The 14,069-nt window shown below is 39.7% G+C and overlaps 1 protein-coding gene across 1 annotated transcript in view; it reads left to right on the top strand.

The window, feature by feature from the left end:
* Positions 1–14,069, top strand: part of REV3L (REV3 like, DNA directed polymerase zeta catalytic subunit) — a 214,154-nt gene that overhangs the window by 67,878 nt on the left and 132,207 nt on the right. Inside the window, exon 2 of the mRNA XM_067546605.1 lies at positions 9,897–10,086. Within this exon, the coding sequence (XP_067402706.1) occupies positions 9,897–10,086 (190 nt within the window). The remainder of the gene's footprint in view (positions 1–9,896; positions 10,087–14,069) is intronic.

Raw genomic sequence — 14,069 nt, 5'->3', positions numbered from 1 at the left:
AGTTGGTGTATTTTTCAAGTCCTGCACCAGTTATATTAATCTGACTATTCTCTTTAGTGTTTGTCTCCTGAATGCTATGGGAGACTTAGTGGGGGAATTCAAATGAGGATGAGATTTGGGCCTAAATCCTTGGCTATGACTGAGATATGGTACAACTCAGGGGAATGTTTGGGGGGAGGTAAAGGAGGTATTACGTAAAGATCGTCTTTGTGCTCCCTCAGTCCTGTGCCAGCTGTGTTCTGGATGGTCCCTTGGAATCACTTAGAGTAGCCAATGGCTCCAAGAAGCTATTTTGTCAGCCACAGATCAGATGGACGTAAAGAAGTCTGGGCACGTTCCCTACACAGGCACTGGGGAGCAGGATTGGCCTAGGAGCCACGATCTCAGCTTTATGCCACCAGTAGATTCCCCCTGTGATCCTCTATGGCCAGAGTGCCAGCTTCAGAGCTAGAATCTGCCAATAGTACAATGAAAAGCAGACATACCGCACTCCAATTTGGGGTCCAGAATACTTGTTACCAAAACATTTGGTGTGATTTAATACTACTACTTATCTCTTGTCTGATGAAAGCAGATAAAAGCAAATGGCCCAATATTCCAAGACTGGTGGGATCAGAGATGTAGTAACATCATTTACAAATATGAATTCTGTTTTCTGAGTGAGAGTAGCTAAATACAATGGTAAACAAATGAGGACTAGAGCTAGCCGAAACTTGGAATTTCTGGTTTGTGGGAAACTTAGACATTTTAAAATTTGGTTTTGTTCAGATTGAGATCAAAACTTAATTTTTGGAAAAATCCTGGATTTTTAAATTATTTTTATGTTTTGTTTCAGAAACACCAACACATGGTATTTCCGAAACAAAAAGTGCTCCTTTAGGACCCTGGCAGCTGTTGAGTGAATTTGAGATCCTTTTGTCAGTTTCACCACTGTCTTCAACAGAATATCAGCAGAAAAACTGACAATCATATCCATTTCAATCTGTAGCTGCCAATGTCTGTGCTCCCGGACAGCACTGGTTGGGGACCTCAGGGCTTCCGGACTCCAAGGCCAGCTGGCTCCGTCCTGCACAGCTTTCACAGCTAGTGGCTCACCAGTTTGTGGGAGTAGGAGAGCCCGGCCCCAGGCAGTCTGAATGGCAAGGCTGCATGCTGGAAGCTTACCCAAGAACTTTCAGGCTCTCCCCAGGGACTCCTGGTTCCATGGAAGAGAGGCTAGAAGGTATGAGAGCCCCCTGCCTGTGGTTCATCAAATGTTTGTCAAATCCAATATATTTCCACAAAACATTTTGGATTTGACGAATTGGCATTTTCCAGCAAAACTCTGTTTTGTCAGAAAATTCCTATCCAGGTCTAGTTAGGACTAATTAGTCTCAAAGCAAATAGTTCCATAAGGTCCATGTACGTTTTCAGCAGTTAGACAAATAATTGCCTTAGATGAACAATAACTTAAACTTTATTTTATTGAAATAGAAAAATGCAAGTCAGTATGTATAGTTCATACGATTTCCCTACTGGTAAAGAGTAGATTAAATCTTCATTCAGTTGGAGTTTTGCATCTGAGCATGAAGGGGGATGCAAAAGGCATATGAAGAGGTGAACCTTTATGTGAGAAAAGTTTGTTTGATTTATAAAATGGCATAGCTATTTATAAAATGGTTAGCTGTAGTTGAAATAAATATACCAGTTATTAGGATTGATTACAAGTAATAATATTAGGTGGTTTTATATTTAGTTAACAATCTATATAATTTAGGGTGAAAAATTTAAAGCTTTTTAAAAGTGAGTTGAGATTGTAATGGTGTCTCTTCTTTCTTTTTTTAAGTATGGCCTAGTCTACCCTGACTTTTTATCCAACATCACTGTGTGGAGAACATAGTTTTGTTGTCATTCAAGATAGTTTTTCCATTTTATTTTTAAACTTTGTTTTTATAGTTGTCAAAGTGCTACAAAAAAAACTGTGTGTGGCCATTCCTGCAAAAATTGACTTAAAATGAAAACAGTTTTCATTTTAAAGGCTGCATCTTTCATTTTGGCTACATCTAACAAACATCAACTGGATTTTATGACATCAATCTGAAAAACACGTTTCCCAGAAATTCTTATTTGGACCTAATTTCAATGTTAACTTTGGTTTTGTTTTCTTTTTTTTAAAGTCTTATTAGGTGTTTGAATAAATAAAACAATACATATAACATATCAACCCTGTATAAATGTATCCTAATGTACAGGCAAACTAAACAGAATCACTATGAAAGTTTAGACAACCAACTACACCCACTCTAGACTCCTGGCTCCTCAGCCATCACCTCTCTTGGGTAGAGACCCACAGTTCTCTCCCTCCCAAACAGAGTATTTTCCCAGGCTGCACAGTACCCTACTACAGAGTGTTAACGCCCAGCAAGCAAGACTGCCTTAACAGGCCAGCCTCTGCACTTTGCGCTCTCTCTCTTTCTCGCTCTCTTTTTTTAGAGGCTTTAAACAGCATATTTGCCCACAGTTCTTTCTAGGCAAGCACTCTTATCCTTAAGATGAAAGTATTGCAGAGAAAACATATTAAAAACAAAAGAGCCTACATACTAATAAGCTTACTAGAGATTACCCTCTTCCTTCCCAAATCCAGTAGGGACTCTGGTAGGAGTCAGTCCTTCAAATCCCATGTGAAAGATATGACAATATTCTGCAATATCCTGGGCAAACATTATGGAATTAAGTTAAACCATATTGAATTATGTTTAATACTTTTGGGGTTTATTGTATTAAATATGAAAGGTATTTGTATTATTGTGGGATTGTATGGAATTTGTTTAGAAGGAAGAAGGATTAATGCAATCTCTGGGAGATAATGTGAACTTCAAAAGACTATGCTGAATAATGTAGCAGACATGATTTATCTTTTCAGCAATATGTATTAAGTGGAATTTCTAGGAGGTACTGGGAAGGAGGTGATTGCAGTCCCCCACCTACAAAATCAGCCTTTGAAATCTTGCTCTGCAATGGGGGGATCCTTTGTTTGCTAATCAACTGTTGCAGGAGAAAGTTCAGAGATCCAGTCTGGATTCTACAGTGACCTAACAGATAAAGAAAGGATTTTTGAATAAATAGCCTGCGTTTAAGCTGACTCAGTGCGTTCATTGTGATGCAGCAAACGGTCAGGATCTCTGGTCCACAGAGGACCCCAATCCTTTAGGTAGCATTGAAAGGACTGACACTGACCAGAACCCTTGTGAATATGGCGGGGAAGGGGTATGATCTATGTTAAGTTTATTAGTATGCATGTAGATTTTTATTGATTTTTTTTAAATATGTTTTCTCTTTAGTGTAATTTTATTTTAAGAATAAAATATACTTGCTTAGAAAAAACAGTGTGGTAGTTTATAATTGTTGGCAATTACTGTGATTAGTCTCTGCGGAGAAAGCAAGCAGACCAGTTTAGGCAGATGTCTTTTTCTGGGAATAACACAGTGAAGAGAATTGTTCAGCTTGGAAATATCCTGGTCAGGAGGAGAAATATGCGGGTCTCCAACCAAAAAAGGCAATGCTAGGGAATGAAAAGCCTGAGCGTGTGTTTCCTTGCTGAATCACTATGGGGAAATACAAGTGCAGTTGCCCTTAACTGTGACATCCCGTCAAAGGGTTTTTCTGTGGTTACATGTTCATAACAGCTTTAGCTCAGAACAAACACATCCATGAGTGGGTTAGTCTTTCCTGTGCACAGCTTGGGCCTTTGATCTTCAGAATTCAGGAACAGGAAATCAGTAGACAATAGTCCCTTCTTCAGGACATAGGTTCAAAAGACTGGGGTTTTGCATAATCAAGGTGGTGAATTTGTGTTTCACCTCCCCATAGTGATTTCCCAGGATATTCACTTCATGCATATTGTCCCAAAAGACCTTTCTTGTCTGCAGCATTATTCAGGATAATCCTTTGATCATCCAGGCCCACCCTAATACATAACTTTTCCATTTAATACAAAGGACTCCAAAGATACTTAAACTTTATTCAGATTTTCCAAGGAGATTGCAGGAAATTGCCACGTCTATCATAGAATATATATAGTGTTCTTGGTGATGCTTTGTATGAAACACTAGAAAACAGATTTATTTTCATAGATTCTGAGACCAGAAATGACTGTTATGATCATCTAGTCTGACCTCCTGCATAAAACAGGCCGTAGGACTTCCCCAAAATAATTTGTTTGAATTAAACCATATCCTTTAGAAAAATATTCAGTCTTGGTTTCAAAATGGCCAATGTTGGAGAATCCCCTACAACCCTTAATAAATCATTCCAATGGTTAATAACCCTCACTGTTTTAAAAAATTATGCCTGTTTCTAGTCTAAATTGAGTATCTTCCACTTCCAGCCATTCGTTCTTCTTATACCTTTGTCATCTCCTAGATTGTGTTTGTTTTTTTCCAGGAGGCTGATAATGTTAAACAGCGTAGGGCCAAGAATCAATCCTAGCAGGACCCCATCACAACGACACTAACTCAGTAATGATTCCATTTACAGTTACATTTTGAGATATGTCAGTTAGCTAGTTTTTAATCCATTTAATCTCTACCAGGTTAATTTGATATTATTTTATAATCAAAATATTTTTGCATTATCAAGTCAAATGCCTTGCAGAAGTCATAGGTATATTATATCAACAGTACTTTTTCTCTATTCAGAAAATATATAACTTTTATGAAGCAAAAATGTTCAGTAATATTGTCAAAGAGAGCTTTAGCAGATCTGTCATATAGAGTGAAAAGAATCTTATGTCTGTTACCACTTTCTAAATCCCAGGTCAGCTGCAACCAGGTAAATGAGAAAGATCCCCCATTGTGTACACCCTGTTAATAATTACCTCTACCTCAAAATGGAGAGCAGTGAGTTTTTCCACTTAAAAAATGTTTATTCCATCCTTTTATTTGCCATAAAAATTGTAGTCCAGTTTCCTTACTTTCTATTTCCTCTGCTGTGCTGGTACTACTAATATTAAGCACATTATACATGAATCAGAAGTTTAACACATCCTCTTTAAGATGTTTAAACAGTTTCCCAGTATGGGCAGAATTTAAATATAGATGACAATATTAAACTAAATCTCCACTAATCTATAAATTCAGATAGAAAAACATAGTGACACAAACTTTTAGAAAAATCAAAAAATTCACCTGGGGGAAAGAATAATCCCTTGTGCCTTGAAGGTAGAAAGAATCCTTGAAGCTATTTTTTGTACTGTTTGGGTGTTGTGCAACAACAGTGTACTACACATTTGAAGTGAGAGGAACAGGTCTGGCCTTCTACTTGGCATGGTGGATTAGTACATATTCATTCCAGAGACATATTTTTTACAGGTGTGTAAAAGCTTTTGATGATTGATATTTCAGGCCACATCCAGGCCCATGTGACTTATTTGCACCACTTTTGGTCATACAGGCCATAAAGCTGCCAAAACTGGGCAGCTAGAATTATCTCAGCACGGGGGAACTTCCATGTACAGGATATATCAAGGACATACCTGGAGAAGGCATTTCCCAGTTAATGGGAACAAATGCCTGTGGGCTCATTTACTGATCAATGGAAATGCTGGAATAACTAGGTTAGGTTATAAGATGTTTGGGGCAGGGAACATATTGCACAATGGGGTCTGGGTCCGTGATTTAGGGCACTAAATTCCTAAACACAGAGATACAAATAATTAAGCTAGGGGCCAAACTGACTCCTGGTATTCCTAAAGATCAGTGGAGTGGCCTGCACCACCTGAAGTACTCGGAGCACATCTTGACCAGAGCCAGGAATTTGGATCCTTAATTGTGTTATTGATAAAATACATGTATTGGTTGGTTTTACTTGTTGCTTTTGAATATTATCTTGCTGTAGTCATATTGCAGAACATCTTACATTTGAATACTTTGCATATAAATCACAGTGGTATCTAGCCACTGCATATGTAAATAGTGTGCAAAATTCTGCTCAGAGTTGCAAGTTTGCTCTGTTGCTACAAAGGAGATCTTAGGATTGCACCAGCGTAAAATCAGAATTTGGTCCTTGAATATGTGTGTACATTGCTGACATTCTTCATTATGTAACTTAATTTTTTCTGTATTGCATTTGTTTTAATTTAATAAATGTGTTGACAGCATAAAAATAACTCCTGAACAGTGGAGCTAATCACATTAATGTAAATTAAAAAAAATCAGTAAGAAGATGAAGAGCTTTTCACCTCAAGGTCACAGATTCAAGTCCAGTCCAATTCAATAGTTTCCCAATGTTGTTAATATCTGAGGGTCGTTTAGAAGATTGTGAAAAAAATAATTGGTCTCCATGCATTTCCTAACAAATGTACACCTACACTTCAAAGCTGACAACACAACTATCCTTCATTTAAATCTTTATTAGCCATCTCAGTAGGGCTAGGGAGGGAAAAACTGAGTGTCACAGAGACTGAATTTACTTTTACCACAGAAGTGATGCCTCTAAAAGAGTATGGAGTACACTGGCAGAGATCTTTCATCCTCATGTTATAGTATTCTGCTGTGGAAAAGTAGAGAACTATTGTCAGGACATGTAAAAATATTTCTCCCTGTCATTTTTTAAATTGGATGGCTTCCTTTTTTCCCTGCCTTCCCCCCCACCTCTCACACACTTAAATAACTAACTACTTTACTGCTTAATGTATTAGATAAATTGGACAGAACTTACCTTCAGTGCTACCATATGTTTCACATAGATCATATTCTACTGTAGTTTAAATGAAACATCAAAATAATGTAACTGCACGGACTAACAATGAAGGGATTGTGGCTTATTGAAAGTGACTAGTTAACTGCCTGAATTCTTGAAACGTTTTCTGCTTGCAGTAGCCAGACTAGTGAGGGAAGTAGGCAGCAGTTACAATACATGATTTATTTGGAGAAGGAATTAAGGTTAGTAGAAAGATTTGCCAGCTATTGAATAAAAACAGTAATTCCTTCTATTCAGTTAGAAATAAACATGAGCAAGTTGTGTGCTAAAAACAGAGGTGCACTAGCAGTAATTGCAAGTTGTAATCCTAGAATCATAGAGTTGGAAGGGACCTCAGGAGGTCATCTAGTCCAACCCCCTGCTCAAAGCAGGACTAACCTCAGCTAAATAATCCCAGCCAGGGTTTTGTCAAGCCGCAGCTTAAAAACCTCTAAAGATGGAGGTTCCACCACCTCCCTAGGTAACCCATTCCAGTGCTTTACCAACCTCCTAGTGAAAAACCTTTTCCTAATGTCCAACCTAGAACCTCCCCCACTGCAACTTGAGACCGTTGCTCCTTGTTCTGTCATCTGCCACGGAGAACAGCCTAGCTCCATCCTCCCTGGAACCCCCTTTCAGGTAGTTAAAAGCTGCTATCAAATCCCCCCTCATTCTTCTCTTTTGCAGACTAAACAAGCCTAGTTCCCTCAACCTCTCATAAGTCTTGTGCTCCAGCCCCCTAAGCATTTTTGTTGCCCTCCGCTGGACTCTCTCCAACTTGTCCACATCCTTTTTGTAGTGCGGGGCCCAAAACTGGACACAATACTTCAAATGCGGCCTCACCAATGCCGAATAGAGGGGAATAATCACTTCCCGTGATCTGCTAGCAATGCTCCTACTAATGCAGCCCAATATGCTATTAGCCTTCTTGGCAACCACGGCACACTGCTGACTCATATCCAGCTTCTTATCCACTGTTACCCCCAGGTCCTTTTCTGCAGAACTGCTGCCTAGCTCGTCAGTCTCCAGTCTGTAGCTATTCATGGGATTCTTCCGTCCTACGTGCAGGACTCTGCACTTGTCCTTGTTGAACCTCATCAGATTTCTTTTGGCCCAATCCTCCAGTTTGTTTAGGTCCTTCTGTATCCTATCCCTACCTTCCAGGGTATCTACCACTCCCCCAGCTTAGTGTCATCTGCAAACTTGCTGAGGGTGCAATCTACCCCATCCTCCAGATCATTAATGAAGATGTTGAACAAAACCCCCTGGTTCTAATCCTGTAGAACTATGGGGGAGTGTTAGTTCAAGATGGAACGTTGCATAGTGGAGGATGCATCTGTTGTCCTATACCTATATATCATATCATATATATATATCTCTTCATAAACTTTCTTTCATTTCCTAAAATATGGGAATTCCACACTTGATCATCCCTGACACAACATACTTAAGAAAAGCACTGTTAGGTAATGTCTCTTGCTAAGTTGTTATAGATAATTTCTTTTGGAATAGGATATAGCAGCCTGTCAGCAAAAGCAGAGCAATTTATAGAATATTTAGTACATGGGATCAAGAAAAGGTAGGTCACCTGAGAAGTCAAAGCAATAGCAGCAGTTGTATGAGTATAACCAGCCTCCTTTATCTCCAGCAGAAATAGTGGAGGTTCCTCACATGAAGTGATAATTTCCCCTAACATGGATCTGGTCTCCCCCCTGTTTTGAGCTCTCTAATTCCTCAACATGTCCTGGAGATGTCATTACGCTGGCTGTTTTACATCAATTTAGTATTTAATGTTTTTCTTTTTAACTTATTTTCTCAAGAATTCCAAAATTAGAGACATCTATGGAACAAATTGAAAAGGGTCAATTATAATTAAAGATCAGAATCAAATTAAAACTGAATTGAATAGTTGTAAGTATGTGTAGCATTTTGATTCACAATCATACTATGTTATGTCACAGGTTGGAGACTCTGGAGAATAAATTCAGGGCTTCCAACCTCTCTCTGGTATGTTAGATTGAGAAGAAAGAGAATAGGGATAGGATTCTATTGCTGCCATACGACGGCTAATATTGGGTGAAAAAGTTAGTCTGTCTTGAACATAGGAGGACCTTTAGTTTATCTACTGCTTGCTCTGTTTTTCAATAAGGGAAGGAGCAAATAAAAGGTTTGTAGAATCTTGTTTGTTAGTTACAAAATTAAAAATAACTGATGGATATCTTAAAATGTATTCAAGAAAAAAGGTTAGATACAAGACAGGATTTTTAATTTTTTCAGATCTCACAAGGAAACTCAAACCTATTGAACGAGTTTCAAAATTTTGTAATCAAATGTTCTTTTATAGGTTCTCAAATGACAATATTTTATTATACAGATCTTTGAATTCTTTGAGGAAAAGAGGGTTTTTTGCAGATTTCGACAAAGCTCAACATTTTTTAGTTTTCAAAGCTTTGAAAAAACTATAGTGATCAGTTATATGAATTTATTAATTATTCTGATCTTAATGAAAATTAATGAAAATTCTCATTTTTTTGGAACACAAATCTGGATTTTTGAGGTGTATGAAAAAATCTCAGTGGAAATACATTCCTCATGTTACTGGCAGCACCATGACTGATTTTCTTTGGTTAATGTTATGAAATGTATATAGGGTTTTCATCTTATTATGATTATATTGCTCTCTTTTTTTCTCTGCATCAAATGTCATGTGTATTAGACTATTTTCTAGTAGTCTTGGAAAAAATTAAATACAAAGTTTAGAAAGTCAATACAAGAATTTATTTTCAGCTTTCCTGAGTCCATTTTGGAAAATAATTTCTCAAGAAAGAATATTATCTTATTTTCCCTGCGCCTTCTTGTGCCTCTCTTCTTGGTTTGAGAAAGTTTACCTTGCTGAAAAATACTATATAGCAGAATAGTTAAATATTTTTTTAAAACTCTCTATTTATAGTTGGTAAGTTATTTTTTTAAGCAGAAGGTACCCCATGTATCCATTATTAAGCAGGCAGAAGCTGCATATCCACAGTTACATTTTATTATAGATTTGGTTCCTCTTGGGGCACCGGGTAACTGAAGTATTTAGCTTTTATATTCATGTTAGTTGGACTACTATATAGAATATTTTTACATCTGTCATTATATGAAAAAGCTGATAAGTTTCACTGTCTTTTTCTTTCTAGGTCAGAAGACTTGTCTCCATTTACATGGTATCTTTCCTTACCTCTATGTGCCATATGATGGCTATGGGAAGCAGTCGGAACACTATCTTCGTCAGGTGGCATTCAGCATTGACCGAGCACTCAATGTGGCGTTAGGCAATCCATCTTCTACTGTTCAACATGTGTTCAAAGTGTCATTAGTATCTGGAATGTAAGTATGACTTAGTCATGTTACTGTTAGTTTTGTTTACGTAGAAAGGTCAGAACACCTGGTTTAGCATTGGGTAGGTCCACTGCCTCAGTTTGTCCTTGAACTCACCAGTAATTACACATGCTTTTATGCATCTAATAACACCTCTTCTTGGGGTCTGGTTTAGTAAAATAACAGTTTAATGTCAGCATAAATAAAAGCCAGTATTTTTCAAACTCTACAGTTCCTTCAACCTCTTGCTGGTTTCAATAGTTCCTTCCCAAAATCTAGTCCTGCTACTTGGTGTGTCCTAAAGAAAGCCTTGTAATCTAAGGCTTTTTTTTTTGTCTTGCTTTTTTGTCCTTTATGGCAGGTTGCTCCAGCCAGGCCTTTCCATCTGCTTGGTATGGAGAGCCCCTTCTTACAGGACCTCTGACCTTGGGTCTTTTGCAGGAGCAATCCTGCAGGTTTCTCTCCCTCTCACTGCACAGGCTCTCTCTTATAGAAACTATCACTCTATTACCCGTGTGATGCTTGCTCACCAGACACTATAGATGGCCTAAGCTTTTAAACAGGGCCATGGGATAAGTACATATGGCCCAGGACAATACCGTTTGCTTACTTTTTATTTAGTGCAAATTTTTGCTGTTCCAAGAACTGTTAGGAATACTATCACCAGATGTTAACATTTTAAGGATTCTATTACTCACTATTTATTTGACTCCCATAACCAGGGGGTGAAAAATTTACTCATCCATGATGAGTAAGAAGCTTTTCTGGTTAAACACATACAATGTATGCAAAATCTGTGTTTTCATCTAGAAAAAAGGGTGACATTTTCAAAAGTATTCAACACTAGTTTAGCCAACCAGTGGAGTGCACTTCTGACAATCCCTAGTTCATAATGATTATGCTTATCAAGATAACCTTCCTAGTGTGAACCTTTGCAATGCTTTCTTCGGAAGACTGCGGACAGTGCCTTTGTTGCTGTTCGGAGCTTAGCTGTAGCAGAACAAAATCTAATCGCTGTATTACTGGTTTTCACTGTGGATGTGAGAAACTTGTGAGCAGCAGTGAAAGTTTTAATCTGATTCCTTCTTATCTTTGGTTTCTTGTAAAAGGTGTGATTTGCAGCAGAAGACATGCACTGAAGCTATTCATTGGAGAGGAGGAACCAAAATTTAAAGCTGGACAACCTCTTTATCTTCCTCCTCCTCCTCCTCCAACCGGAAACACAGTCAGAAAGCTGCAGGGATAGTAACAGATCCCATATCCCTCTCTTTAGCAGCTTGGCAGCGCTTTTGTTGTAACTTCAAGTCCGGTTCTGAATGCAAATGGTAGACACTTTAGATGCTGAGGGCTCTATAATTTTCCCTTCTCAAATATAAGCCCCACAGATCTTCTTGCATACTTTCCTGGCTTTAGGAAGGACAATTAAGATAAATGTTTACTACCTAAGTTTCAAAATATGGAAGAGACAAGCTGGCAGAGCCAGAGCTAAAGGAAGGATAATCTTTGAACACTGACTGTATCTAGTAGCTGCCTGTCTGAGAGGAAGAGCAGCCCACCAGTTCTTTGAGTATGTTGTTGTGAATCTCTCTGTAGGGAGTACATACACCTCATATGCCTGAGACCAGATTTTTTCAATAGCATTGTCCATTGAGGCCATGCATGTACCCTGTGTCTCTTTGTGCTCGCATCTTACTGCTTTTGAAGATGAGATGGAACCTAGCTGGTTCTAGACATTTAGCTTGGGCTAAACTTCTCAAGAAACCTTCTTAAAATCTTCTGAGATATTTCAGAACAACTTTCATTCTTTTATTTACTTGTCAAGCCAAAAGTTCTGTAAAAAAACCCTGCCCCCAGTACGGAAACTTAAAATATGGTGGACTCAAAACTCATAGGATTCAAACTTTGTCTGTCCTGCAGTGGACTGATTCCCCTGAAAGATGGGCACAGAAGATATTCTGATGGAGAGAGTCTCACATCCCAGCAGGTGCTCTATCTGCCTCTAGTTTCTAAGAATACACAAGCAGGGGGATGTGAGGCTTAAATTCTATCTCCAGGAGCAATCTGTGAGAGTTAGTGTTGGATCTAGTACTGGGGCAGGAGCTCAACATGGAGCTCTGAGTCCTCCCATAAAGAGGAATATGGGAAAATGTTGGGAGACAAGCTGACTAAGTCACAAGTATGTGACATGGAGATAAGTAGAAGGGAGCAGATGGCTGCACAGCAGAAGTATCCCCAGTAATGTTGACTCCAGCACCAAAAACACAGAATTAGAGTGCTCCAGAGCAATGCTAGGTCCTGAGATATGCAGCAGCACTGACACAGTCCTGGGCACTGATAGCACTTTACCAGTTGGTACCCCCGTGGTACAGGTGGACTCCGCTTCACCGTCCCCAGGACAAACCTTTTTGTTGGAATCTGAGGTTCATGAACCTAAAGATCTCTACAGACTTCAACAATAGGCACACCAGGACTAGCATTGGTCCATCCAACAACTCATCAGTCCTCCATAACCATACAGAAGCCATGGTGGCACTACTGCAGCTATTGGGACCTATCCAGTAGGTAGGTCTGGGCCTCTAGGAGATGGTCCCCTTCTCCTTATGGCTTTGCTAGCAAAACCTCAGTTACCAGAATACCCAGAGGAAGGAAATCCAGAATTGAATGACTCCTCTCACTGTCCAAAGATACCTCCTCCTTGTCCCTGGATCAGGCAATAATAGCCTTGGCATCAATAACAGCAGTGGACAATTTCATACACTTCCAGGAGCTCCTGGTGCAGGATGCAGACACCCTGGAAATTATGACTTCACTCATCTCCAGGAAGTCTCACAAGCTTTGACATTTTGTTTTCCATTGGTCCAAACGGGATTGCTCTTCTTATAAACAAAGGCCTCCAAGATCTGGCAAAAGCCTTGTGGCAAGTGCCCAGCCACTAAAACACATAGTGTTTGCATAGTGTCCCTCTGGGTGCTCCACTGTAGTTGTGTCTGTGCCCCCACACTGCAGATTTTCAGTAGCAGTCCATACTGCCCGCGCATGCACTGCTCCCCACCTGCCATGAGGCTAGCAGCGCATGTGGGCATTCCCTCCCCAGTTTCTTCTCAACTGCCCTTGGCTAGAGACGGAGCTAATAGCTGTCTGTTTATGGATCACTAATTATTTTATAATTGCTAATTTTAGCTTCTCTGAAGTGCTCTTTTCTTCGTTTGCATTTACTTTGGCCAGCTCAGTCAGTTACATTCGTACTGACAACACCTAGACCACCTAAATCGTGTACACTGGGCATGCACAGTACTGAACTGACAAAACAAGTCAGAGCACCTACAGACCCAATGGGCACAGGCAAGAAAGACGTAGTACTGCAGGGGCATGAAAAGCAAAGAAGATTTGCCCCGGGGAAGGCTCCGTTGGTATGGTCATCAATATCAGAACCACTGACAATACACCAGGCACCAATGGACCATATCATTAAGTCTACATCTCCAACCCCATCAGTATAAGCTTTATGGTACTGACAACCAGCACCGGTACTGTCGCCTCCTGCACCGCCTGACTTTCAGTACACAATGGATCTTTTGATGTTGGACGCACCAAACTCTCCACTACTCAGTACCGGGCTCTGGTACCGAGCCTCCTGGCACCCTAGGCTCACCAACAGATACATGCCGTGCATTGCCAATGTTATCAGCAGAGTCAAAAACTGAGCAAAAGGACTTTATTTCCCAATGCTCATCATGTCCACCCTATGGGGCCCAATTCTATAAACATAAAGAATATCACCTAGCTAACCAACCTCCCTGATTTGGACTGCCATGGTACCAACCACTGGCACCTTTTCTGGGCCATTGGCTATATTGGGACCCCTCGCAGGCTCAATGGTAACAGACCTCATTGGCCCCAACTAGAACTTTGCACCAACAGAGAAAGTGCCCTCCTTTAGCTGCTTTCCCTAGGACCTTCGAACTCCGGGAGCAAATATGGGAGGAGCCAGC

Source organism: Emydura macquarii, unplaced genomic scaffold (genome assembly GCF_026122565.2).
Source record: "Emydura macquarii macquarii isolate MOO-44397 ecotype Brisbane River unplaced genomic scaffold, CSIRO-AGI_Emac_v2 contig_1146, whole genome shotgun sequence".
NCBI lineage: Eukaryota > Metazoa > Chordata > Testudines > Chelidae > Emydura > Emydura macquarii.
Note: the sequence above shows the minus strand (reverse complement) of the source record. Positions and strands in the feature narration are given on the sequence as shown.